Source organism: Passer domesticus, chromosome Z (assembly GCF_036417665.1).
Source record: "Passer domesticus isolate bPasDom1 chromosome Z, bPasDom1.hap1, whole genome shotgun sequence".
NCBI lineage: Eukaryota > Metazoa > Chordata > Aves > Passeriformes > Passeridae > Passer > Passer domesticus.
The window spans coordinates 23619898-23647145 of NC_087512.1; the positions used below are offsets into that span (position 1 = coordinate 23619898).

At 41.2% G+C, this 27248-nt stretch overlaps 1 protein-coding gene and 1 long non-coding RNA gene across 13 annotated transcripts; one reads left to right on the top strand and one right to left on the bottom strand.

Moving 5' to 3' along the window:
* The first annotated feature begins 15 nt into the window (after nt 1-15).
* MTX3 (metaxin 3) lies at nt 16-10033 on the top strand. 4 transcript variants are annotated; one of them, XM_064405748.1, is made up of 9 exons: nt 16-169; nt 572-641; nt 2108-2184; nt 3711-3803; nt 4837-5019; nt 5152-5228; nt 6149-6306; nt 6701-6789; nt 8125-10033. In XM_064405748.1, exons 1-9 carry the CDS (start codon nt 89-91, stop codon nt 8242-8244), a joined length of 948 nt encoding a protein of 315 aa, XP_064261818.1. In that variant the 5' UTR covers nt 16-88; the 3' UTR covers nt 8245-10033. The 4 variants fall into 4 exon arrangements, with proteins under 4 accessions (XP_064261818.1, XP_064261819.1, XP_064261820.1 ...); XM_064405749.1 differs by having other exon boundaries at nt 8151-10033; XM_064405750.1 differs by lacking the exon at nt 6701-6789.
* On the bottom strand, nt 677-26874 carry LOC135291494 (uncharacterized). 9 transcript variants are annotated; one of them, XR_010354283.1, is made up of 7 exons: nt 26726-26874; nt 19271-19375; nt 18203-18647; nt 17495-17670; nt 16159-16291; nt 15788-16021; nt 677-1347 (listed from the first exon to the last, which is right to left on the bottom strand). It is a non-coding gene; the product is annotated as an uncharacterized LOC135291494 (long non-coding RNA). The 9 variants fall into 9 exon arrangements; XR_010354284.1 differs by lacking the exon at nt 677-1347 and adding an exon at nt 7743-8214 and having other exon boundaries at nt 16159-16301; XR_010354281.1 differs by lacking the exon at nt 677-1347 and adding an exon at nt 7743-8214 and having other exon boundaries at nt 26726-26873.
* Between the last annotated feature and the right edge of the window lie 374 nt (nt 26875-27248).

The following is a 27248-nucleotide window of genomic DNA, read 5'->3' on the forward strand; positions in this document are numbered from 1 at the left end:
CCCGCTCTCCTCCCCGCCGGGCCCGCGCGCGGCCGCGAGCGCTCGGGCGCCGCCAGGCGGGGGCAGCAGCGCCGCGCTGCCGCACAAGATGGCGGCTCCCATGGAGCTGAGCTGCTGGGGAGGAGACTGGGGGCTGCCGTCCGTGCACCCGGAGTCTCTCACCGTCATGGTAACGGGCGGCGGCCGCCGTCCGCCGCGGGAGGGAGGGAGGGAGCGCCGGCGCCCCGGGGCTTGCCTGCCGCTCGCACGGACGGACGTCCGCGGGGCTCCTTCTTGCCTCGGGAGAGGCCGGGGGTGGGAGGCGGGATGTTGGGCCCGCGGTGCGCGCCTGGCTGGTTCCCCGCGGGAGACGCGAGCAGCGCTGCCGCCCTTCCCGGGGGCTGCGGGCCTCTGCCCAGCATTCCCTGGAGCCTCCTTAGGGCAATGAAGCCCAACCGAAACCCGTCGCGCACCTGCTGGTGCTTGGTCCCCAGGGCACGAAGGTGTTTGACACAGCTTCTGAAGCTCTGTTTTACGCTTTTCTTACACATTGTGACAGGTTTTCTTCCCTGCCCTCCAATCTTTGTTGCAGGCTTACGCCAAATTTTCTGGTGCTCCCCTGACAGTGACTACTATAAATAAGTCCTGGAGAGCTCTGAAAGGTACCGTCTTTGCAGCCTTTATTAGTCTAATCACAGCTATGTTATAAATGTATGTTCCAGTTTCTGTGTTTGCATTGGGTTGTTCATGAGTGCAGTCTGCCCCAGTTAACTGACTTCACAAGATCAAATGTGATGAATTTGAGGGAATGAAATAATGGAAGCCGTAAATAAAGTGCTCCAGAGGACAGTTTATTAAAATGTGTATGGGTGCGGCAACAGACAGTTAACAAAGCAGTAATGCCAAGTACATAACTGGTTAATTCAGGCAGTCTGAGTTGGTAGTGTAGTGAAAGCAAATTTGTAAGCTTTTTGCACTTTGCATATTTATGAAGGTTGTAACTAGACGTGTATGGAAGAGCTCTTTAATTACCCGTAGCTTAATTAGTTGGTAGAGGTGGAAGTGCAATGTGAGCCTCAGCAAGTACAGCTTACATTAGCTGGGATGTTTGGTATTGTGTTGAATTAGAGGGTTTGACTGAGAAAAGGTGAAGGTAAGCTGTGAGAGAGGACTTCTTTGTTTTGGATGTTTCTATTCATTGCTTATTTGTTTGCTCAGCAGTTATTGTCTTGGTATATTTAAGAGAAGTGAAATCACTGCAGAGTTAAAGTCCTCTGGCGCTTATACTTAACCACGTTGTCAGTTCAGGCAGTACTGTATTCATGCAGAAGTTGAGCTTTTGGTTCTTGCTTTTCAATGTGTTGTTTCCTGTTAAGGGAAAATAACAAAAAGTAGCTGGGTGGACTTGTAGAAATTTGGGGGCTATCCTCATAAGAAAAATACATAAAATCAGTTAAGAAAGCAGTTTAAGTAGTAATTGTTGGTGATAATTGATAATTTAATAGCATTTAGCACTGTCCTGTTGGGCTCATTCTGACAGCCCTGTTGTGAATGCACTGTAAGATAGCCCCTGTTACAGAGACTTTGCACTCTATAGGCTTTGATCCTGCAATCTTTTGACTAAAGGCTGTCCAGTCAACTTCTGGCAGAAGGGAAAGTACTTGGTTCTTTTAGTAATTCGTGGTTATGCAGTGGTAGCTTGGGCATTTTTTGTAGCAAGGCTAGAGAAGAAAAAGATGGTTACAATGGATTTGGAGAGGAAGGACAAAGGAAAAATTGAAGAGAGGCTCAGAGGTGGATGAACTGAGAGGGCAGTTGTGCTGAGCAGGAATTTTTGTCTTAGGATGAACATCTGAAATCCAGACAGGTAGCCTGGTTTTCAAAGTTTTGGATGCCTAGCAAAAAACATTGGTTTCAGTCTGATTTGATGTTGTCCTTTTACATATTTTTTATTAGTAAAGTATTTGTAACCTTGGTGGAACTCTCCTGCTGTAAAATTTTAAGTTCATGTTTACATGTTAGGAAGATGATAGCATGCTATTGAGAAAAGGAAAATACATACCGTGACTGATTGCTTTCTAGTTAGAAGTCACCCATACAAATTGACTGTATTATTTATGCCTTCTAGGAGATCTGCCAGTTCTGTCATCAGAAGACATTGTTATTTCTCAGCCAGCAAAAATACTAAACTTCTTAAGAAAGCAGGTAGGTCTCTTTCAAAAAGATTTGTTTTCCTTGACTTGCAGTGACTCTTGCATGTCTCCTCTGTACACTCATAGAGGCTTCCAAAAACCTGGAGTTTAGTTCAGACCTAATGCTTTTCTTTTTCTCATACAGGCATGAGAATTGCAAAATGGTAGACAAGAAATTGCTGTTTAAAATTTGATCATTAGTTGTGTGAAAGATTTAAAAATAAGAATAAAAAAATCAATTGAAAAGGACAACAAACTATCCCTAATTGAGCAGTTTCTTACTGATCACCCTGCTTGTAATTATAACACTTTCAATGTCATTATAACTTTGCAGATGTAGTATATCATAGTTTAGGTTAACAGTTTAAATGGGTAATTTCCTAGTGCTCTTTTTTTGAAAGATAATACATACAGCATTGTTTTTAATCTGTGTATTTTTTCTATAGCTTGTAACATAGAAAGGTCTGCAGGAGTTTCTTGGTACACACCAGGTTATGGCCTCTTGCTTGCCTTTTGTAGGACTCTTAATGTTTTGTACACAATGAATAAAGCTGTACAATTTCTTCTTTTCACAAAGTATAAAGATACCTAATAAACCATGGCATCATCTTTTTAATCCTAAGATGGTCCTCTAGCCCACTATTCTGCTTCTGCATTAGAAATGCAGTTCCTGTCTGGTCATATGATCTGATGAATGCCATGTTAGTGAAACTTCAAATCTTTGTGGGGAGAAAAATGGAATGGAAAACTGCAGTTGAGATGGAATTTTAGACAGTTGTTTTGAAATTCTGAAGTTTCAGATTCATTTGAATTGAATTTGGTATTCATATGAATACTTAAAGGCTTCATAATGTTGAAGGGAAAAACCCTTGTTTGTGTTAAAGTATAACAATTGTATGCTTGCTTTTCAGATGTTCAAGTGTCAACACTGGCCCTTTGTTTATAAATTAATGAAGCAAATCTACTCACTCCCCCCCCCCCCCCCAGTTTTTCAATCCTTATAATGTATTGTAGGAGAATCCACTGTTAGAATTAAAAGTTCAGTCAGTAACTGCATTAATTTTGCTGTATATTTGCTCCCTTACATTGTTACCATCCAATTTCTTAACTTCTAGAATGTTCATTAAAAGCAAAATATGGGAATGCATGCTTTTTTTAATGCTTACACCTTCTGAAGTGTCAGATACTCTTTGAAAAATAACAATGGAGATTTACCAGAGGTTTCCTATATCCCTGAGTATTGAAAAATTTCCTCTGTATTGCTGGACATTTGCTTGGACAACAGAAAGGAGAGACAAGAATTATTTTGGAAATAGGTGGGCCCAAAGCTGTAGGAATGGGAGATGGTGGAAAAGCAAGATGCAGCAAGGTTTGGCAGAGTTGGCTTGAAGAAGGAAAATTCTAGTGAGTGCATGCTTTCTGTTCCAAAATTTGTTTATATATTTACTGCCTTGATAGGTGTTAAGTTAGAAGTAACTTTCCATTGATAATGTTTTTTGAAAGTTCATCCTAAGTCTGTTGGTTTTTTTTAATTCATAGAAATACAATGCTGATTATGATTTGTCTGCAAAACAAGGAGCTGATACACTGGCGTATATTGCACTACTTGAAGAGAAATTGCTTCCTGCTCTGGTAAATATTAATAAATACTTTGTAATGGTCTGTATTCTTGGAATTGAATACTGTGAGAGGTGCCCAGTGTGAGAGACATTAAAGTCTTTCAGCCACAGCACTGGCTGGAACATAGTTGTTTTGTTAGTCTGTTTTCTGGAATTACTACATAGCAACTTTCGGAAAGGAAATAAGTGTGTGTTTGTGGAGTGTCAAGTTATAACAGTAGATTTATGAAAGACATTTTAAAAGGACACTTACTTAGGGTTTTTTTTTCTGTTGTTCTTTGGGAAACACTACCCTGAAAACACTTTATTGTGGCCATTTTTGGTTCATTTGTTTTTCTGAAAAACTTTTGATTAAGATGTGTCTGATGTGAGACACGCAACTTAAAGCCTTTTGAACTGTTGAGTTAAAACTTTTAATAAATTAAAATGCCCATAACTAGTTTAATTTTTCAGTTCTAAATACAATGTCTAAAGACATGGCCATTTGCCCTCACTATTTCAGTGTAATTACATTAGAGCTAGAAGACCTACAGATACTGAGTCTCTTGAATGACTTTGGCTTAGTTTGTACAGCGAAAAATACTCTCACCAACTGGTATAATGAGCTAGCCTTTTCAGCTGACCTTGGTTTCAAATTCATAATTTCATAATATCTTGTATTTTAAAATTTACATAAAATTCCAAAACAAAATTCCAGGAAGTTCAAACCTGTTGCTGTATGTCTGCAACTCTTTTGCAATATATTTTCAATATACTCTATGTGTGTGTACATATCTGTACATACATAGTGTGTATGTGATTTTATGCAGATGATATAGATCTCTTTAATATCTTTGGTGTTTTTCTTTATTTGGAAGGTAACTATTTCCTTACTCATGTACTTCTATACTCAGAGGATTAGTATATTCCTCTACAGAGCTTGATAGCCTTAAATTACAGCAATTCCTAGTTCTGCTTTTCTGAGAGAGGTCTTTCATATCAAGTGTCATGAGATGTCTACTCATGTCATTCAAATGTCAGTTACATTTTTCCTCATGTTGATACAGCTGCACACTTTCTGGATTGAGGCTGAAAATTACTGCAGTGTGACAAAGCCATGGTTTGCCTCAAGGATTGCCTTCCCACTGAATTTGTATCTGCCTGGAAAGATGTCCAGGGAAGCGCTGAACAGGATCTTGTTGACCAAGGGAGGCCCTCCACTCTACAGTCTCACTGAAGTGGAAGCACAGGTATGGGTTGTGCAGTAAGGAATTCGTAAGTTGGTTCTGTCAAAGACAAGAACTTAAACAGTTTAGCACACTGTCAAACGATGAATGGTGCATAGCAGCCTGGCTACATCTAGGTCTCTTGTGTCTCATCAGATATATAGGGATGCCAAGGAGTGCCTGAATCTCCTGTCGAAGAGATTGGGAACATCTCAGTTTTTCTTTGGAGATACGTGAGTGTGATTTTAAAAAAAAAATATTTTGGTAAATGACTAATGAAAAAGGTACCTCACCACTCTATGAACACTTGAACTTTCTCTTTTCTTTTTAACCTGCCAGAATGTTAAAAGTGCTTTCCAGTAGTTTTATGTTTCACACTCTGCCTTTCAGATAAATCTGAATGAGCAAACAGGGTACAAATGAGATCATCAGCCTGAGTCAATGTGGTGTCTCTCTTATCCTGCTTTGTTCCACAGAGAGGAAAATGCTTCCCACAGTTGCTAAGAAAATGTGAGGTGCACTGGAGAACACTTTTCTAGCCACTGAATGTCACCTCCTGGCTTTGTATGTAAGAAAAATTGCTTTAGGCTGAGGTGCTACTACTGCCCTCATGGGAGGAGGACATAGGTCCAGGAACACTATTCCTGTATGCATGCATACAGGAATATGGCAGAGTTGCATATGCATACAGGTATGTATGCAGAGCAATAAGCAGATAGGGCCAGCAACATGGAGCCAACAGGTCCTGAAAAGCATGACCTCTTCTTTAGCAGCTGAAGTTGGACCACTCCATGAGGGAGGATCCTGGTCCCCTGGTGCCCAGCACAATTTTTGTGGTGCTAGAAAGGTGTTTTAGAGGGCCTTGCTTATCAGTGGATGGAAAAGCATGACTGTGTTGTGATGCTGACATTACTGTTTCAGCTTGTCAGCATGTCTCTAGTTAAGAGATGCTGAAAGGAGTAGATAGTTTAGTACAAAGCATTTACCAGGTTGATAGGCAAAGGTGGAATGACAAATGGAAAGGGATGATTGTATTCTGTCCTGAGTGCTATTTGACATACATGGAAAACTAGGTTGTAAAAGTCGTAAAATTCTTATCTTGAGTAAAATTCTTATCTTGAGTCACAGTGTTTTCCTGTGTCACTCTTTTTAGGCCTACCACCTTGGATGCCTTTGTGTTTGGTTTCCTTGCACCAATTTATAAAGTGTGCTTCCCGAGGGTACATTTGCAAGAGCATTTGAAACAGCTTCCTAACCTGTGCCGATTTTGTGATGATATTTTAACTTGCTACTTCAGGTTAACTGTCTCAGGTAAGTTGTGTTTCTTTTCTCCTTTTTGTCATCTGTACCCATGTTGGGATTAGTACCCCAGGATTCCATTTGTGAACCAAGGCAGATTAGATTTCATGTAGTTTATGCTAGACTTTCTCTGGGGAAATGAAGAAACTTGTAAAGTTGGGCAGAAAGGATTCAAAATTAAAAGCAAGTGTTAATACTCAGTTTTAGATTCTGTCAAGCATTGGCAAAATCTTCTGACTCACGCTTAGTACTCCTTATTTTCTCACATGGAATGGCTTTTTCACTTAAATTCTTCTTTGCGTTAAAATATTGCATGAATTCTCTTCAATGTGACTTTATTTTTTAAGAACTTAAAAGCTTCTGTAAATACTTTTTCACTCTTCATCTTTCTGCCTTCACTCTCCAGGCCATTCTCCAGCTGGACAGGATACAGCAGATGCTAATCTGCAGAAACTCACACAGCTTGTAAATAAGGAATCCAACTTGATTGAAAAGGTTACTTTTGCTTCAGTATCTTTAATTTTAGTGCTTTGTTGTGGTTACTTGTTCACAGATATCCTTGCATGGCAAGTGCAACTGTACAGTGGACTTTATTTTAATTACTTCTTTTCTAGTGAGTGTGTAGAGAGGTAGGAAGAATATTACATCATTTGGAAGGAAGAATTAATGAAGCCTTGCACTAAAAAAGTGTTTTTAATACAACCAAAAGAACGTTGTCTTGCAGGTGTGCACACCAACAGAGGAGTGGTATCTTTCTGCAAGTGTACATTCAGCTAAGGAGGAGGAAAATGTATTGGTCAAAACTCAGAAATGGTCCTGCAGATTAAGACTGATCACCAGCTTTCCTTGCTCCCAGCTGCATGATGTAGTAACTACCCAGCAGTCACTCTTCTCCTGCTTGTTCTACTGTTTTTTCTTACGTTCTCTGTTTCTAAGGCTGTCACTCAGCACCTATCAAAAGCTATACAACTTAACTGAAAAATACTTGTGAAGAATTAGCCTTTTCATGCAGATACAACACTCTAACTGAAAGGGTAGAAGGCATTTCTTCCTGAAAGAGATCAGTGTGTGAAATAGATCATTAACTATGATCAGCTTTTGTAGCATTAGCTATTGATGTTCTTTCTGGCATTGAGCTGTGGCTGTGGAAGTTTTAAATAATGGGTTACAGAGACATTTGTCACGTATGACTGAGGAAAATCTGATCCTGACTTGAAGAAATGGAATAGACTAGACCGCCTCTGCAGATCTCCCCTGTGCTTTTATTCTCTACCAACTAAACCTTTTCAGACCACATTACACATAGGGCATTAGAGTGATTTCCTATGAAAATGTAAATTGTTTATATTCAGCGATTAATTTTAACCTGTCTTTGAAAACGTTTTAATCACAAGTGCTTTATTACATACTTTGTGACTAATACAAATTCATTCAGCATCTTTGGAACATTTCTGATTTAAAAAGATTTATTCTTGCATGCTGCTGAATATACAGAAGCATCCATTGTTGTTAGCAGTTTGACTCTTGATCTGCCTTCTCACAGCATTTGGTTATTGTACAGTATTTGACCTCTTAGAATTGGTGCTGCTTTCTTCAGTAATCTTGACCAGATAACTTGAGCAGAAGCGCATCCAGGTGCCGGGTTTGATGCATCATATGCAAGGGAATGATTAGCAGCTCTAACACAAACATATATTTGGGACTGGAAAGAAGCCAAAGCACCAGTTGTTGCGGGTCCTGACAGTAAACCTGCACGAACCAACCCAGTATTAATGATGGCAGCCCTGACAAATAAGACTAATCATGTAATCTATATTCTGCTGTTGCCAGATCCGGCTCTCATTGTTTCTCTGCAGATGGACGACAACCTTCGTAAGAGTCCTCACCATCCCCCTCGGAAGCTCACAACGCTCAAGCTTGCTGCAGGAGGAGAAGAAAGCAGTCCAATGAGTCGGTTATCACCTTGACATCTCCTGCTGCCCATAAATGTGTGTTTTGTAACTCAACTGAGTGCCACAGTAGATTTTTTTCACACGAATGTTTTGCAAGGGAAGAATCTGCTAATGGGTACAAGTAGAGAAGAGCTAGAGCTTTACAATCTTCTATCTACCTGTTCTTTTAAGAAATTGCATAGATCAGGCTGGCCACACACTACGCTGAAGCTAAGCTAAGCTAAACAAAGCTTATTACTGCAGATGTTAACATGATTTTGTATAGCATATTTTTGCCTTTAGCCTAGCAGAAATGTTTACCTAAAGTTAAGAATCTGCTTATGGAATGTTCACTATTATTTTATTTTGTGAGTTTTGATTTTACTGTAATCATGTTACTGTATGTGAGTGGGTATACTCTTTGTCTGAAAATGACAAAGTTCAGTTGCAAAGTCTGAAAAGACAAAATGTTGCCATTCATGGCAGCTGAGACATGAAATCAATGACAGGAACATAAATATTTTTATTGAGCTTCAGTGAACTTGGGATTTGTGTTTTATGGTTGTTTGTACCTTTGAAAATTTGTCATGTTGTACTTTGAAGGGGATTATTGAAAAGCATGTGCGCTATGGGGATTAAAATGATGCACAGTGCTAACATTTCACAGTACCTCTTATTAGTCCTTTGTGAAACAGGCTTAACCTGTGCACAGAGTAATACCACATGCTGCAAAACTGTTAAGTGAAAATCACAGAAAACTTGTGAATGGAGATGTTTGATTAGTTGCTGTCAGGACAAGACTTGACCAGCAAATGTACTGCATCTTTGGATTAAAAGGGACAGGTTAGGGCTGTATAAGAAAGCTTGATGTAAGGTTTTAAATGTGTCACAAATGCCTCTTAATCAGTTTCATCTTATTTTTTAATAAGCACTACAGTTCATTCAAAAACTAACTAAAAACTGTCAAAATTTTTGTTATACGATGGGCTATTTAGTTAAGAGCTCTTTTCTCTTTGCAAACTGTGGTATATTGCAGGGCATATTTCTTCTGTTGCATTTTGTCATTAACAGAGCCTTGCCAGTTCTAGAGATCCAAGCAATTCTGTTACAAGAGAGATGCTGTAATTTTTTACTGGTGAAGTACTGCCAGAAGCTTCATGAGTAGGTGTAAAGAGAATTAGACAAGGAGATTGGCCAAAGTGGCAGTGCTTCAGATATAGAATTCTGATAGCAGTATGTGTCGGATAACTGTTCTGGGGGGGAATGTTTTGTTGTTTTTCTGACCAAATCGAAACAGTCTTGCAGCTTCACTTTGGTTACTAGTCATGTTTGAGATACACAGATAAATTACTTCCTATTTATAAAGACAAGATGGTAGATTGTGTACATATTGTACCTTTGGACTTGATATGTAATGAATGTGTAAGGAATGTAATATCTTTAACATTTCTTAATTGAAATGTTGGGTTTCTAATGAGCACTTTAAAATACTCTTTAAACTTCATGCTCTTACTAGAGTATTCGTTGCAGTGATTTGAAATTAATTTAGCTCATATTCATAGTGGTATAAACTGACAGTCCATTACATGCAAAAGTAATTTAAATGTTTAAAACTCGTACTTCCTATACCTTGACAACATTTACATGAGATCAAGTCACATAGCTTTCCAGAGCTTTTCTTTTACAAACATGGCTATGGACAATATGCCTTGGTTTGTCGCTTTTGTGAATGCATACACTCAGCCTATAAAATCTTCTTTGTAAAAAGGGTTGGTATTCCAAGATTAAAATTCTGATTTTTAGTGGAATTTTGGTAGAGTTTTTTGTGGTATATTTATTGATTTTTTTAATGTGTTTGTTATTTCCTTGTAGAAAAGTTTATCTTGTCCATTAAAACCTCCAAAAAACCCTGCTGACTGCTAAGACAAGAAATTGAAGCATCTTAGCATATTCATGTCAGGACAAGAATAAGATTTTAAGATTTTAAATTTTTATCACATGTCTTCAGTACCATTCCTCTCTTTAAACACAACTGCCTTTGGGAGAGGGAATGAGGAGGCACACATTTGCTGATGTTATAAGTGTGAGCTTTGGACTGTGTGATTGGGCTGATCTGAAATTTTGGTAAACCAATGCTTTAGGAGCTTCATTCACTTGATGACAGAGGACAACAGGGCTGGAGATCCCTGCAAACACCATCCCAGGCAACCAGTAATGTTGCAGAGCCATACACTTCATTATTTAACTTTCTACCCAAGGTGAATTCAAATCCAGACTCCTTTATATGGGCAATGTCATCCCAGGCCTGGTAACTCAGGCTTGCCCATTAGTTTACTGGCATGTTTTGTGTGCCTGAGTTTTGAAGCTGAGAGGTGAATGCTTTCCAGGGTGGGGTCAATTTGAGTAACTCTCTTCATCTGAAATAGTCAAAGCTGTTCCTCTGGCTGGGGAAGAAAGATGGGATTGAGGTGTGATTTGTCTCCTTAGAGCAGATACCTAACAATTGAGTCCTGGACATGTGCTGTGTCTGCTGTGTGCAAAGGAAGCCCTGGCTGCCTAACTCTACCATAAGAGGAAAACCTGCCATGGTGATTGGCTTTTCCTCCACTGCCTGAGCTGGTGGGTGGTCTGAAACACAAGGAGTCAGGCAGACTTCTGCCTGGCAGCAGTAGTGTGGCCTTGGAACCACTGTTTGCAGCCTGCTTCCTGTGCAGAGCACTGGCTGCTGTAGCTGCTGTGGCTCTGCAGTCTCTTAAGTACTAAAGGTTCACATGTTCACTTCTGGCTCCTGATGCACACACCTACAATGTGCAAGTGTGGGATATAGCACTGGGTTTCCAGGGTCTTGCTGCTACTGTGGCAGCTGATGAGCCTCATCCTCCTTGCCCTGACCCTAGAAAGGTGGTGGGAAGGAGCAGATTCTACCTTGAGAGCAACTTATCCAGCTGCCAGTCATAAGTGGTGTGGACCACTTTGGCAGGTTGCAAATTTAATGCCCCAGCTCCCAGGCAATTTTCTGGTGAAAGCTGTATGTAGATATCCTTAGGGCTATTTTGTGTTTTTCTGTGTCACCTGGTTGTATAAATACATATATTCCAGAAGAAATGAGATGAAAAGGTTACAAATTAATAGCTACAAATATGTTCTTTTTAAAATTTCCAAGACTCAAAAATGTCTGCTGCTCCTTCCCCTTTTCCTCTCTCCCCTCCCCGCCCCTATTCTGAAACTACTGTTACATTAGGATTTTCACTTACATCACTTGCACATTCATGATGTCACATCACTTTCGTTAATGTAGTATAACACTCCATTAAGAAAAAAACACTCTATTTGATTCCTGGTTAAAATGGTTTGCAGACTCCCTTGAGCATGTTTCTTTTCCTTGGAATAATTATTGGCATTGTAGCAGGAACCATTCATAGTGCACTCCCCCCCCATCCCCCCCCCCCGTGCAGAAAGGCAGACCAGCTTTATATGTTATCTTGACAAACTATACTGTAGCTCAAAAATCTGGATGGTCTGTGCAGTTTGCAACAAGCTGTCCTAAGTAGCTGATCATAGGCATGTTTATTAATGAGAAGCTATTCCCCACTTGCCAGGCTTATGGTATGTGGTATCTGGCCTGGAGGCCTTCAGCAACTCTGCTGTCCTGCATCTCTGTGAGACCCAGCCATGCCAGGGTAATGGTGATGTGGGGCTTAATGCTCCTGTAGTGCCTCATGTCCTGGTCTGGGCAGCAGGGCAGAGGCCAAGCCCCACTCTATGGTTTCCTCCTCACCCAATGGAGACCTGCCCAGCAGAGGTGAGGGCCAGGAGCAGCCTGTTCTGGAGCTGAGTTCTGTATCAGAGGTAGCTGCCAGGATGGCAAGTGAGTTTTTTGCACTGTCTGAGGGATGTGTTAAAGCAAAGAAGGGAAAAACTAAGTCCAGGGTTCCCTGTGCCATGCTGGTTTGCTCTTTGTGCCTGGACCAAAGGTCCCAGGAATAGATCCCAACTCTAAAGATATCAGATCAGGTTGGACTGAGAACCTAGGAAGCAGAAGGAAAGAAAAGGTGATGAAGGGAGAGGCATCAGGGGTATCTGTTTTCACCCTCAATGACTTGTCAGAGTTTTATGAATGTCGTGTCATTTGGGACTGAAAGACTGCTTCATGAGTTACAATATACTGCTCTTGTGGGCAAAACCTGGGGGGAATCCAATGACTTGCTGCAAGCTTGATTAAAAAATATTTGTAATGTGCTGGGCCAGTCAGCCTCAGTGCAGGACCAAGTGAGCAAGGTTTACTGTATTTCATTAAAAGCTAAGCTGAGACCAGGAATCACTGTACTTCCAGAGCAAGCAAGATCTTACAGTAAATCAGCCCATGGCACAAGGATGCTCCTCAGTGCCGTTCACCTCCCTTTTGCTCATTTATCTTTAAAATCACATGGGTTTTATTTATCACGAATGTCAGTGTTCCAAATTTGTATGTGTTCAAGTGTTGCATGTGGGTTCTGTTGGTGATTTACTGTTATCAAAATTCAGAATGTAGTCCTTCATTTAAGCCCTCAGTGCACAGAAATTATATGCCTTGAGTATCAAGCAGCTCATTAAGCATAAGCAATCCTTGTGTAAACATTTAGTACTCTGGTCAAATTTCCCAAGCCGTTTTGACAAGGGCAGCTAGGCAGCCTGCCAACTCACAAAGACGCCTCACAGTTTTTGTTTTCAGGAACAGAGAGGTGAGAGAAGGAGAGAACAAACAAGAAAGAGTAAGTCTCTGCAAAGCTCTGGCTTACTCAAAGCAACCTCCAAGTGATGGAGGTGGAGTTCATTTTGCTTTTATTGTCATTTGCTGTGGTGAAAAGAAATATACACTGAACATATACAGGGCTATGTATGTTCAGACCAGGATTTCACAGTGAGTTTTGCTCTGAGTTGACCACTAGTGACCACTCTGAAAATCCCTTCAGTATCATGTTACAACTTGTCATGGTTTGACACTGGTTGAAAGACCAGGCATCTACAAAAACTATTCATTTATTCTCCTCTGCTATAGTTGAGCAGAGGAGGGGAAAAAACCCAAAGGGCTCATGGGCTGAGATAAGGATCAGGAAAAAAACACTAAGGGCAAAACAGGCTCATATTTAAAAGGTATAAAGAAAAATTCATTATTAACAGATTTAAGAGGGTAATGAGAACTAAAATAAACTTTTAGAACACTTTTTCTTCCCAGCCTATCCCTCATTCCCACTGACAGCTCAGGGAGACAAAACACAGGGTTTTTAGTCAGTTCATCGCTTTGAATTTTCTTCTGTTCATTCAGGGAAAAGACATCTTTCTTCTATTGTACTGTGAGGTCCCCCTATGGGAGACAGTTCTCTGTGAACGTCTCCAACTTGGTTCTCTCTCAGCCTCACCCAGTCTTCTGCAAACATGAGTCCTTCTCATGGGCAAAACAGGCTTCCCAAAATTGTTGCCTGTGAGTCACTCATCCACGTGAGTGCAGGCATAGCTCCTTTTGGCATCCACTCGCTCTGTTGTGCAAGTGGACCTCTGCATGTGTCTTGTGGACCCAGTGAGCTGCGGGGGGGACAGCTTACTTAACTATATAGTCTTTTACCACCATTTGCAGAAGAAAATTTCAGCTTTGGCACTTGGAGCACTTCTTCTCCCTCCTTCTTTACAGACCTCAGTGCCATCATGCTGGTTCTCCTCATGTGTCTTCACCTCTTCCTGTTCTCTGACTTGGAAGAAAATTGTTGTCCATAGGTACTAGTCTCAAGTTCTATCAATTGAAAAGTCCTTATAGGGTTTCACAGTGCTGAAATGTTGATCACATCTGGGTCCATGCTGAGGAGTCACTCACCATGTTCCCGCCACAGGCCATGTGGCCCCACCAGTCAGAGCACTGCCACAGAAAAGAGAGAAGCTGCAGCTGCCACCCCTGCCCTTCTGCCTGCAGTGCATCTGGCTCAGGGTGGCCGGACAGGCAAGGCTTGCTGACACACCACATGGTCACACCGGCCACATGGACACTTGCAGTGCCAGGATGGCCCCAGCCGCTGCGCCTCCCCACCCTCAGAAGAACTGCACACAGTTTTTATTTCCTTCTTAAATATGTCCTTACAGAGGCATTACCAACTTCTCTAATTGGCTTAGCAGCATGTCTGTTCTCAGAGCAGCCAAGGATTGGCTTTGCCAGCCATGGAGGAAGCTTCCAGAAGCTTTTCACAGAAAATCACTTCCCACCAAACACCAAGACATGTAAAACTAACACACAAATGCTCAGCAACAGCCATGGTAAGAGGAAGAGCTACAGCACCTCCATGGCCAGTGAGACATGTCCTGCTGAAACTGATGTTGGAAAAAGATAATTGTTTACACCTACATGTTCTGCAAAAAAATGTAGTGATTTAGACAGGAAGGATTGCTCATACCCAGATAGAAATTTGGAGGGGAGGGAAGGGAACTGATGAATACAGAACAGGCACAAATTCTCCTGGAATATCTGATACTCTGTGATTACGTGGGAAAGGGATTTCAGCTCTCTGCTCTCAATTAAGGAGAGTGATAACTCATTTTGGCTGCTCCACAGCTCTTGGCAAGTGTCTGAGCCAGTGGATTAGTAGCTTCTCTGCAGTGGGCAGAAGTACCTTATTTCTCACAAAAATCCCTGAAAGGTCTTGTTTCCTTGGTGCAGGATGTGAAAAACTCAGAAATCCCCTTGGCTTCCATGGGGTAAGAAAGCAGTTTCCCACCTGTTATGTTTGCTTTCTTAGCTTGCACACAAGGATTATTCTATTTATCTGGTGTCATTTTAGCTGAGCCAGGTAGCTGTCTTCACAGAGGGAAGACTAGTGTTGAAATGGTGTTGGAAATCAGTGGCACCCAGTCCAGAGAACACAGCAACAAAGTGACATGCTCAAAAGGACTACTGAAGGAGGCAGAATACTTGTTGGTTTTTTCTCCCCTGAAGAATATTTTGTGGGAGGCACCCTCTCTGCTAGATACTGTCTCCAGCAATGGGCAGTCATGACACAAATCCCCAAGGGCTCTGTGCTGCTTGCAGCCCTGATCATGGACATAAATTTCCACCAGAGACTCCAAAGAGAACTAGGACAGTTGAAATGACAGTCCCCCAGTGAAAGACAGTGGTCACTACCCATATTTGTCCTCAAATTACCAGCTTAGCTTTCTCTTGGGTCAGCCTCAGGTCACACTTAGGTTGGTTTGGTATAGAAGGCTCCTGGCTTTTGCTGGTGTATCTTGACACTGACGTTGTTCCAGTTTGCTCTCCTCCAGTCCCCCCAGATGAAGGAAAATTGAACCTGAAGCTTCCAGCTGTCCCTATAATTGCTCACTGTGTTTAGTTTGGGAAGTTCCAACACGTGTTCAGATGTTACCATTCCTGTTTTTACAGCTTTTGTCCTGGGATTTAACAACTGGTTGGTACTAATAAATATGGGTGCCCTGTCTTGGCATATCAGAAGTTAAAGTCTGAAACAAGCGTGATGCACAGTTTAAATGAGGGAAGCTGTGATATTAGTGATAGAAAAGTGTCAGATGTCTCTTTTACTAACCTGTATAGTTCATTAAGGCAAACAGTTGAAGTGGAGCCCATGGCAATTTTAGGGCCTTTTGTTCAATGCTCAGGGTGGACTTTGTCCACAGTGTTTGCTCATTGTGCTTTTCCTTTTGTCAAGAAAATGTCAGTTCTCTGTGCTTCTTTTCTGGGTTTCTCAGTGGGCCAGATTCCTGGAATGAGGCTCTTGGGTGCTGTCTGACTCATCCGGTTGCAGGAGAGGTGGGTGTTCCTGAGAAATACAAGGGGCTGGTTTTCAGAGCTGGTTAAAGTACTCACCAAGTTCCTAAAGTGATTTGCAGTCTGGAAAATCTTTGCAGAGCATGAGATTGCTGTTTTTTCTGGCAGAGTAAAGCAAGACTTCCTTACCTCCTTCACAGTAAGAACACATGTTGGTAGAAGAGTCCTGCCCTCATCTGTATAACACTGCATTTTACACTCTCGAGTTTTTAATTCACATTTCTGGTGCACAGAATTCTTGTATTCTGTTCTTTTCTTGTGCCTGACAAAGTCTGATATAAAGAAAAATCAGTTTTGAGATGTTCTTTGTTCACCATTAAGAAAATTGTCCACTGTCATATAGGGAATATCTTAGTTCTTGAATCACAAATTGTATTCTTGTTGTAAGAAACAGTAAGTGCCAGAATGACATCTGCTCCCTGAATTGACAGGCAATTTGAAGGGTTTTCAACAGCCTTAGAGCCTGCATTGCTTCACTGCATCTGCTGATCTGTTAGAGCTATTATTGAAATAGCATATTGCTGTAAATGGGCCAGCACAGAACAAAACCAGACCACTTTTCTTCCAAAGGCCATTTGAACAAAATAAAATAGGCTACGGTCTCAGAAATTGCTATAGTATGTAAACCATCTAATTTTCATTAAGCAATTAGCTGCTAGTTCTGAATAATAATGATATCCTTTTCATTATTTTTCAGTCAGTTTAGTGTGGCCGGAGGTTTTAATAACTGTTGTGTGTGTTTTCAGCTTTAGTAACTCTTCCTTTAGTTGTAGATTTTACCGGATATCATCCTGAAACTTGATTTGAGGTGATCACTACAAAAAAGTTAGGAAATCCTTCATATGGAGCTCACACACCCTGGAGGGGACCAATACAGAGTCATTTTAAGTTGATATAGGTGAATTTAGATTGCCTACTTATTTTTTCTGACTACATTTGGTGGCAAATTTATTAACGTACTCCCTCTTTTCCCTCTGCTATGTTTTTTCAAAATCAGTTATTCTGATGCATTTTTGCAGAAGCTTCCAATGCTTTTACAGGTCAAACACCAACACTGAACAGATGAAATGGCTTGATGTGACACAAGCATTTGTATTGCTTGTGCTCCTCTGCTCTTCATCTTTTTCCAGGACCTTCCCAATTATTTGCTAGCTGAATTCTGCAAGAAATTTCTTGTTACTTCAGTTACATCCATAGTGCTTGGTGTGGATGTTGGAAGGATGTTGCTTTTTGGAAGGAAAACAGGATGTGTTCCTAGGATCTCCTGTGCCATACGAATGAGGATATTGTAAACTAAGTATTTTGGCAAAGACTTGTATGCATTTCTCTTGTTTAACTCACAGAAAAAAAATTACTGATCAGGGACAAATCTGTAGGAAAGCTTTTTTAAAAGTATAATATTATTTTTTGGGGCCTGAAGCTTGAAATACTGTTCTTAAAAAACCAGTATGCATTCAGGACTTACCTAAATTGTTACTGTGTTTTAGTATCTTCTCACTCATGCATTTGTACACTGAAGCAAGACAAAGAGTCTTTAGTGCTCAGATGTATCTCAGCCTGATGTGCAGCTGTATCACCCCTTGAGACTGACCCCCAAGGTGCCCTTGGAGACCCCAGCTGCTGATGGGATCGTTTATCCATCTATCAAAAGTGAAAGCATAGGAGTTTTTACAGCTCACGGTATTACTCCTCAGAAGTCACAAGACAAGAGCTGAAGAAGGGTACTGTAGTAGGAGCTGGGAGCCAAAGAAAGACTTGGAGCAGCAAGCAACATATCCAGGAATATAAAGAAAGAATCCTGCAAGGGAACCTATTAGTATGTTCACTTAGAGCAGTCTGTCATGCCACTGCCTGATTTTGCCAAGGTGTTCTATAGCACCTCATGCTAAAAGTGCATTCTTTTACAAGAACTGCAATACTAAACAAAGGTATTCAGAGTACCAGAAAGGAGAGCGAAATGTTGGTTGATTCTACAAAAGAGCAAGCAGGTTAATATTCTAAATTATGTGCTCTCTTTCTGTTGACAACTAGTAATTTTTTTGCCCCAGAACATTTAAGAGTGAGACTATCCTGGGGATTTTGACAAAATGATACAGTAAAAAAAATAAAATTATTTGATTATTTCTTGATAGAGGCTTTTTATCTTGTTCCATCTCAATGATTTAATACTCACCCTTTGAATTTCTTTGTACAACATTAGCTGTGTTAAGGCATGAGTGAACTTTGTTTTCCTTCCTTCCCAAACCTTTTTGTTCACTGAAAATGATCTTCCTGAGGAGTCAAATATATGAGACAGAGCTGTGGGCTTTTCCAAAAGGTATTTTAAAGTCTTTAGGTCTCTGGGTGAAAGAGCAGAACTTTACTTGCTGTGGAAGTGCCAAACTTGATGATGCCTTGTCACCACAATTAGTCTCCATTCTTAGCAGCCCTTGAACAGAGTGATTGCAGATTCTTCCAGGAAATGAAATGCTGGCTGTCACAGTACAAGCAGCAAATGCACTTCAGTTCTCTTCAGATTCCAAAGTCAAGTTCTCTGTCATATTAAAATTCAATACATATTAAACTAAGATGTATTACACGTAAATGCAGCCAACTGATCAAGTCTTGGGTTTTGTGTCCTAAAAGGAAAACAGAGTGTCATTCTGTTTCAGTACTGACTCTGAAAAAAGACTCTTTTTACTCTTGAATCACTAACCCTATAGATAACCAGAGGACATTTTATAGCTACTAATACCTGTGGCTTAGTTTAAAAATGCAGTGTAAAGGTTGTGTAACAAAGCCTGTTTGCAACATAGAGCACATTACATTATTTGTCTCCAAATTACAATTTTAAAACTTCATTTATAGCATGGATGCTCTTTGCTAATAGCATTTATTTGACATGAAATCTTTTCCTCCAAGCCACTGTTCCTACAGACTAATGGACCAGAACTCATTCCTTATACTTCATGAGTTGTAGTGCTTTCTGAACAGATCTGTTTGAGCTATTAAATGAGTCATTATGCTGATTGTAACAGCTTTTCATTTTTTCAGATATCAAGAGGAAGCTATGGAAATATTTCACCCGCAAGAAAGAGTGTGCTGCACTCACCAGACTTTTCATTTTAAATAAGCAAGTAAGAAAACTATTAGACTGCATATTCTATTGATTGCTGATGTCTGCTGAAATACAGATTTTGATGAATTTAAAAAATACAGCTAGAAATCAAACATACATAGAAATCATAAAACAAAGACAGACCTTCATGTTGATTTGAACTTCAGATGTAGTTCTAGAAGATGGGGTTTTAATTTTCTGTATCAATTTGAGCTTTGTGAATCATGACCAGAATCTCTCTCACACTGTCTTGCTCAAAGAAAGAAAAAGCAGATATATGACGTTTAACTCTTGTTGAACAAAAGCAAGACCACCAAAGAATACCTTTTCAATTGCCTAAAGACCACTAAGCAAGTAAAACCTTCCCATTACTTTTGCCTCTGTGTTAAGGGATCAGCATCAATTTAAAAAATGCACTCCAGATAGAGTACGTCTCACAAAAAAAAAAAAAAAAATTAAGAGCTTTTCACACCTGCAAGGTAAAATAAAACAAAAAAATTATTTTGCTAGCCACTGGTACTGAAGAATAACCTAACATGAATGTTAAAGTCTCTGCTCTAGACATGGAACTCTCATCTGTGTCAGCTCTTTAGCTGTAATCTTAAATACTGTGCAAGACAATGTAGTGTGTTCATAAAACTGTGTTGCCTTAGGCTTTTCTCCCCGTACTTACTGCAAACTTAATTGACACAGTTGGCTGTGGCTAGCAGGAGCTGATTATGCTATAAATGTTTGCAGCGTGCAGGGTGCCTAGTCCTCTTTGAACTGCTTGTAAAATTTGGATAGTAAACCATCTGTTCCTGGTGTTTTCCCAGGGTGCAAATGGGATCCAAGAATACAGAATGTATTGCTAACTATAAGTCAGATATCACAATGGTCGTCAGACTCCAGTTCCCTCTAATAGCTTGAAAGTCTTTAAATTTGAATCACTTAAACACATCATGCCAGTAACATGCATGCAGAAAGTAATAAGGCTGAAAAAATAACATGGTTCATTAGAGCCAACGCTTCTGTTCATGAGCACCAGTTGCACAGCTGTGCTTTATGTGGACTAATTATTGTGTTCCTCTACAAAAGGACATTATAGAGGTTTGTCAGAAAATTTAATATTTTTAAGACCTCATCAGTTAAATGAAAGGCACAATCTGAGCATGAACTTGGTGTACTGTGGCACCACTTGCAGCCCCTTGCCCCTGAAAGCACCCTGGGTCTGCCTGTTACACAGCTCTTTCAGAAGGCAGAAGAGAAGTCCACTGCTCCAGTGTGTGTCTGGCTTGGCATAAGCAGTGCCATGACTTTTCCCTCGTTCCCTGCTGGGGAAGTTTACTTTTCAAAGAGTACCCAAGCCCTGGGCATGGCCTGCAGCTACAGCAATAACATTGTGGTACCACTCTTCCTGGCCTGGACATTCTGGATCACTGTCTTTATCCCAGGCTTGAGGTCATGGTCTGCAGCATCTCAGACTCTGGCACACAGCATCCCCACAGTACCTTCCAAAGATCAGGTCTTCAAAAGAGGAGGCTTTTCCCAGAACTTTTTTTGGGGTTTGATGTTCAGAGCACAGAAGAGAGGGTAAGATGAGGATTTTATTTCCGTTGGTAACACCAGACTTGGAAAGCCTACCTAACAAAATCCTAGTTTAAGTGATACACAATTAGAGCACTGATAAGTCTCCACAATGCTGGGAGAACCTGGGAGGTAAACATATGGTACATTATTCATCACAACAGCTTATTTGAGTGCATAACATATGCCATGCAAGATGCCATCAGATCCCAAGAATCTACACTGCACATTTCTGAGCTGATAATCCCGAGAGTTGTGAAAAGTGGGAGGAAAAGGATAAATGCAGTTTTGAACAGAGGGTGACAAAACAATTTCAACAACTGGAATATAGAAGAAGAAAGTTTAGTTGGGAAGTGAGGGAACTTGAGTAGCCAAGAAGGAGTTAATCCTCTTGGGGTGTCAGTAAAACTGCAGGCATCTAGGATGGAGTTTGGCCACTGTTGCAGAGACTGAGCTTGTTTTCAGTGACGAGAGATATAATTTCCTAGAGTTAACATAAGCACAAATAACCTTTTCAAGAACTAAACACTTTGTGAGCTGTTGGAGTTACTGTAGATTTTTGTCATGAGCTGCTGGTACATTGAGAAGGGTACTCTAAGCCCCACAGTAGGTTTTACATTAAATATTCTCCAGTTTTGCTGGTTTGCTCCCTTCTGCATGGATTTACTCATCATTGCAACCCTAGTAGTCATGGTAATAGCTTCCACTGAAGTGGATCCAAGTATATGCTACTTAACATCCTTCCACCCACCACTGAGTGTGAAATAAAGGAATTGTTCAAGTGTATGAAGTAACTATTAAAGTCAGATTTGAAGATGAAATGAAAAATCATTCTGTAGCCAACTGAGACAGCATGGAAAATTTGCAGAGATGGATGGTAACTGTCTGAACTGGAATCCATCCAGCAAATCCAAGCTAGCATCCTGATGCAAAAGACTTACTAGACACTCACTCCTACACAAAGGCACTCCTGAAATGGGAACAGCAGTAAGCAGTGAGGACTTCTCTTTAATGCCTCATGTCAAAAACAGCACTGCTTGTAGCACACTCCAGCTATGTTCTTTTAAAGCGGGCTTTGCTTAGTCAGCCAGTGCCGTCACAAGTTGCAGCATGTACCTGTCCACCCTTGGAGGACTGCCATCCAAATACTGTCCTGCTTCATTTGCAAAACATGACAAGTGACAAGGGTGTTTGCCACTAATATAAGTTTTACTACCTTGCACCGATATAGACCAGTTGCAACAGTTTGAAGCTCTAGCAGCTCCTGGTCTGGACAGAGGCTAGGTGTAGGCACTACCTTGGGGCAGCACAGTTGGGGGTATCTGTGTGTGGCAGCCACGGCTGGACACACATGTAACATGATGTCCAAAAGGTAGCACAGAGCTCCTTAGGCAGCTGTGCTCTGACATTTACTACACACTGAACTTTTCCTTCTCCTGGAGCAATTCTTGCAGGTGGGAGTGAACCCATCATAGAACCATTTCAAAGTGTAACTCTCATCCAAATTCTCATCACATTGGGCATCCTTTGGCATAACACTCATTACATTACTCCCTGGGAACTACAAAGCAAAATGAACCTGGTCTTTCCTCACACTGAAATGCTGAATGTAGGCTCAGATACTATCTTCATGACAGCATGGTGAAACTTCTGTGTCAGCATGTCCATGTCCAGCCTGCTAACCCTCTGAGATGTTGCTGAGTAAACAGATAAGTTACATCCTGTTGCAGGGATTTTTTGAGATACTATCTCAGCTTCATCTCTCCTCTGTTCTAATTTTCATCTCCAACTGACAGTGAAGACATCTAGATGACACCCATGGAAGCTTGCACAACCACGGTTGACAGCCCTGGAAACCCCATCCCAACCTCTCAGTAGGGCTGAAAGCTGTGAGATGAGATGCATGAGATGAACACACGTAGAGTGGGAATCTGAGGTATGGTTAAGTGACTGGTAGGTGGAGGATGACCAAGGCTCACTTTTTGACCGTAGACTGGGGCTGTGCACAGAGCTACATCCCAGGCTGTGACACACTGGAGTCCTTCCTGCTGCAGTTCCAGGCTACCCAGCCAGTGCACATCAGTGCACCTCCAAGAGACCAAGCCTCTTGTTTGCACAATTGTTCCTCCAGAGATATGACCAGCCCTCCCTGACTCTTAGAATTTCAAAACCAGTATGACAAGCTCTGTCATTCTGTTTTTTTCTCTCTGAAACTGCTGGCTAAAATTCACTAGTTTCAGACATTTTGGCAGAGTAGAATTCCTCCTGAGCGGAAAAAATTGTAACCCCTGTCTCCATCCGTCTCAGCATCCTCCCTGTAATGTTCAACCAAGGCAAATGAAAAAGACAAACCACCTCCTAGATAGCATGGGGATAAAAAACAAATCAAGGCAAGTTTCATATTACATTTGAGAATACTGTCTTCCCTGCTGCTGCTGCTGAGGTACCTGGGGCCTCTGAGAGGGCATAGAAAGCACTGCAGCATGTGACATCTCCTTAGGGACAGCATGTCTTCCTGACTGAGAATCAGATTAATCTTTTTCTGTGCTGTTTCCAGAAAAGCTCCAGTTCACCCAAGCACTCATCTAACTCTCTACTGAATTTACTGGCTGTGCCCAAAATGTTCATGGCTCATAGAAGGGCTCTGCCTCACCATCTGGACTGCCCAGCGGTATTAGAGAGGCTTGGGTCACACTTTGACTTGCAGGAGGATGTATTTCATGGTTGTCAGGTTGAGAATTTAGGCACATTTTATTTCACCTGATTTCCTTCAGCAATTGCTGTTCTGAGTGACTGAACAGACATATCTCTCTTCCCATATTGGACCTCTTCTGAGAGACCAAACAGGACCCCAGTCACCCTTTTCCACACAGAGAAACATGATCTGGTGTCAAATGAGCATTTAACATTAATCTGTGAGCTTAGTGATGCTGTTTTTTTGGTAGGGACTTTTGGTCCACAGAATCAGTATGCAGTCACTTGGCAGATGCTCCTGGCAGCCCAGGTTGAAACTCACTTCAGGCTAACTGTGGTCTGATATGAAGTGATAAACATCTCTTGCATGACCCCATGGACTAAAAAAGAGAGGAAAAATAAACTGTTGATGAAAGAAATAGAGGAAGATTTTGTTATCAACAAGGAAAACAACTTCTTGAGGAATACAGATACTATATTCCTACTACAGTCTTTGAAAACCAGAGATATTTCAGAGCAATTAGAAGATAACACTTGTTATTTAAACAACAGTAGAGCTTTTCTTACATTTATGTTTCAGGCAAGGAAAAAAAAAAAAACAACCTGAGACTACACCTGAAGCTGACAATACCTGGCTTTTCAGGAGCTTTTGGCAAATATTTTGAATTACATATTGTCTACATGGTCTCTTCTTCATGGGACAAACTGGTTATTTCAGACAGCCTTTTGCCTCCAGGTGGAGACAGTGACTAGCTTAGTTGGGTTTTTGGTTTGCTTTGGTTGTTTTGGTTTTTTTTTCTTTTAATTTTCTAGTGATTCTGGGAACAAAATACTGCTTTTATGATGGCATTTCTGCTGGTGTCTGAAAAAACAGATGTCATCTGAACAGGCCTGACTGTCGTATAAACATGCAGTATATTCTGACAAACTCTGTTTCCTTCTGAATAAAAGCATTCAGCTGTGTCCCTGCCAGAAAAACACCAAATTTCTCAAACATCATCAGTTTTTTAAATTTTGGAAGGTTAACACTAGCTGAAAACGCAATCTAAGTGTTTTCTTAAGATGATCTTAAGTGTATGCCTTTGCATAAACCCTTATCTTTTCTCTGACAGAACTATGGGCCAGTATTCTGTCTTTCCAGCTTGGTTAATTTAATGGGACATTCAACTAAGGAAAGAAAAATATTCTTCTTTGACCAGTCACAGTTAGTTTGGGTATAACTGCAGAGAATTTATAAATGGTGATGACAGTGAGTGCTTCAGCAGCAAAGAAAGATGGGATGGCAGATCTCCTGCTGGGGCCCTGCCCTGCCTGGCTAGGATTGCTATGCCCCCCAGCAGCCCTTGCCTGCACATCTTCACCAACCCAGGGCTTCCCATCTGCTCCTACAGCAGAGGTGCCCTGTCTTCCTTGCCAGACAACATTGGAAGCTTTGGGGTTTGTCCTGCTGTTGGTGCCCTGCAGGGGCACAGTGGGATCTGGGGACCAGTGCTATGGCAATTTCACTGCCTCCACCTGTAAACCTCCCCAGGGGTCTAAATGTCTTGTACTGTACATAGCAGAGACTAAAACCAATTGCAAATTCACTGTCCTAGGCTTGACCAACTGTGGATTCAAAATATAAGCAGATGGAGAAAAGCTCCGTATTTACTTCTAATTACTTCTCACGTTGTTAAAACCCTCCATTGAAAGACAAATTAGAAGAGATGGTGACAAACGTGAGATTTTAGATTTAGAGCCTCCCCAGTCACCATGACTATATGACAATCTTTCCTACCTACCTCAGCATTTAAGCATTATCATCTCCTGAGGCAGATGGCTGCTCCCTGACCCCACAGTTAATAAATTGTGACTGTAGGAAGACACATACCTGTACACACATCTGTAAAATGTTGCCTACACTGGGCAGTGTGCTACCCTGTTGAATTAGGATTTCTTGTAGGCTCTATGTGCTCTACTTCATTTGACAGCACTGTGTCTCTAGAATTTCCTCAGAATTAGATGGGCCAAAAAAAGCATGAGAGAGTTGTTGCATACTCAAGATGCCTCAAAAAAGGAAGTTCATACCCTTTCTTCTGGAATTTCCACTTGGCATTTTTCTTGACTAAGTGAAGCCCCACTTGGACAAAGTCAACAGGAGTTCAACATTTTTTCCCATCTTGTCAAGATACCTTTCTATTTAATCTGCTGTCACATGCAGAGTTTACACAACCTGCAGGAGCTTGAACTTCTTCTTGGAAGCGATACAAGGGCTAAGCCTGACATCATAAACTAAGTGAAGATTTTCAAGAGCCTCCATATATCAGTTCTACCATGGCAGAATGAAACCAGGTCTGAGCAGTCTGGTAGGATCCCAGCATTTCATAAAGCATGAGAAGCTGGTTATGAGTCCCTCTTGTAGCAGTATCAATACACCACTGAAATAGTAGTTAATATTGAGAACAGCTGAATGTGGAGACCCCAGCCTCTCCCAGCCCAACCACCTCCAAGTGTGTAATGCAGAGGAGTCTCAAACCTGGCAGCTCTTTATAGTTAGTGCTCATAGCTTGGTCTTAATACTCATCCACTCCAGGCTTGGCTATTCAAAACAGTCTGGCCTCAGAGACCCACTTCTTCTGTGTGATAGTTGTATACAGGGTGAGCTGATCTGCCTTTTGCTTTTCCAGATCCAGACCTATATCCTGGCTCTGCATAAGGGTGGATATTTCAAGACTACACTGATGCTACAATACGTGGCAGGACTGATTTCCAGACCACTGAAGGCTTAAGCCCAGACCAAGAAACTTTCAGCCTCATCACTCAGCCAGAACTGGGGACTCAGTACATCTGTCCCTTTTGGAGGCACAGCCAGATGACAACACAGGAAGCAATTTAATTATAATATTCCTCACTTCTACCCATCTCCTCAGGAGTTCAACAGCAGCTATGGAAGATAATATTTTTTCTTAGGATTAATCCAGCTGTAAGCCAGGTTAACTGACACAGAGGCTTCTGGTCCCCACCAGGTGTTTTCAAAGTATCTAAATAGCAGCGTGTCTCTGTTTTCTTAAAATCTGGTTTGCATTCATGAGGAACAGGAAAGCAGGAAATCATTTGACCAGTGTTGGATGTGTGTGATAGAAATGATTGCTAACATATTTTGTTTGCAAATCCTCCTATCCAGAAAACTGGTCTTAAGACCAATGTCTTCTTAGTAGTTTGGGTTTTGTTTTGTTTTGTGCATTGGCTTATCGCTGGCCTGCAGGCGCCTCAAAGTATAAATAGTTATAAAATTATATTGGAATATATTCCGTTATAAAATTATATGGGAAATATGTGATCAGTTACATAATTACTTACTTATATAATTTGACCAGGAAGAGCAGGCCCAGGCCGTCGGAGACTCAGGCTTCTATTGGCTGGCTGAGCAGGAAGTAACAGGCTCAGCCAATGAGGATTGACCTCATGGGCTCCCAGGTATATAAGGGAGCAAGCGCTGACGGAAGGGAACTGCTGCTGCATGGACTCGGTGTGTCTCGTCACTGGTCTGTCTCCAAAACTGTGACAGTTTTCTTTTGTTTATTTGTTTGTTTGCCTGTTTTAACCCTAGAAAAATGTGATATGCGAGGTTTGAATCTTTGCTAATGGAACACCTCCTCACAGGCTTGTGGTCAATGCAGAAGTACTGGTAGTGGTTTAAAATCATGTTCAGACACCTACTGCTTCTTCTTCTGCCCTTTAGCTGGTTGTTTTATCTTAGCATGACCCCCGATCCCATTATTTCTCATGGCAGGTTTTCCCTACCTTAGTGAGATACATCTCAGGCAATGCTTTCCTACCTGAGTTGTGTATTACAAAGGACAAGCCAGGGCTGACATGGGAC

Excerpts from the sequence above, each read along its gene's own strand:
- MTX3 (XM_064405748.1), top strand. The coding sequence starts at position 89 with ATGGCGGCTCCCATGGAGCTGAGCTGCTGGGGAGGAGACTGGGGGCTG. Across the intron at positions 3,804-4,836 it reads AGAAATTGCTTCCTGCTCTG|CTGCACACTTTCTGGATTGA; the intron begins GTAAATATTAAT and ends ATGTTGATACAG. Across the intron at positions 6,307-6,700 it reads CTTCAGGTTAACTGTCTCAG|GCCATTCTCCAGCTGGACAG; the intron begins GTAAGTTGTGTT and ends TTCACTCTCCAG.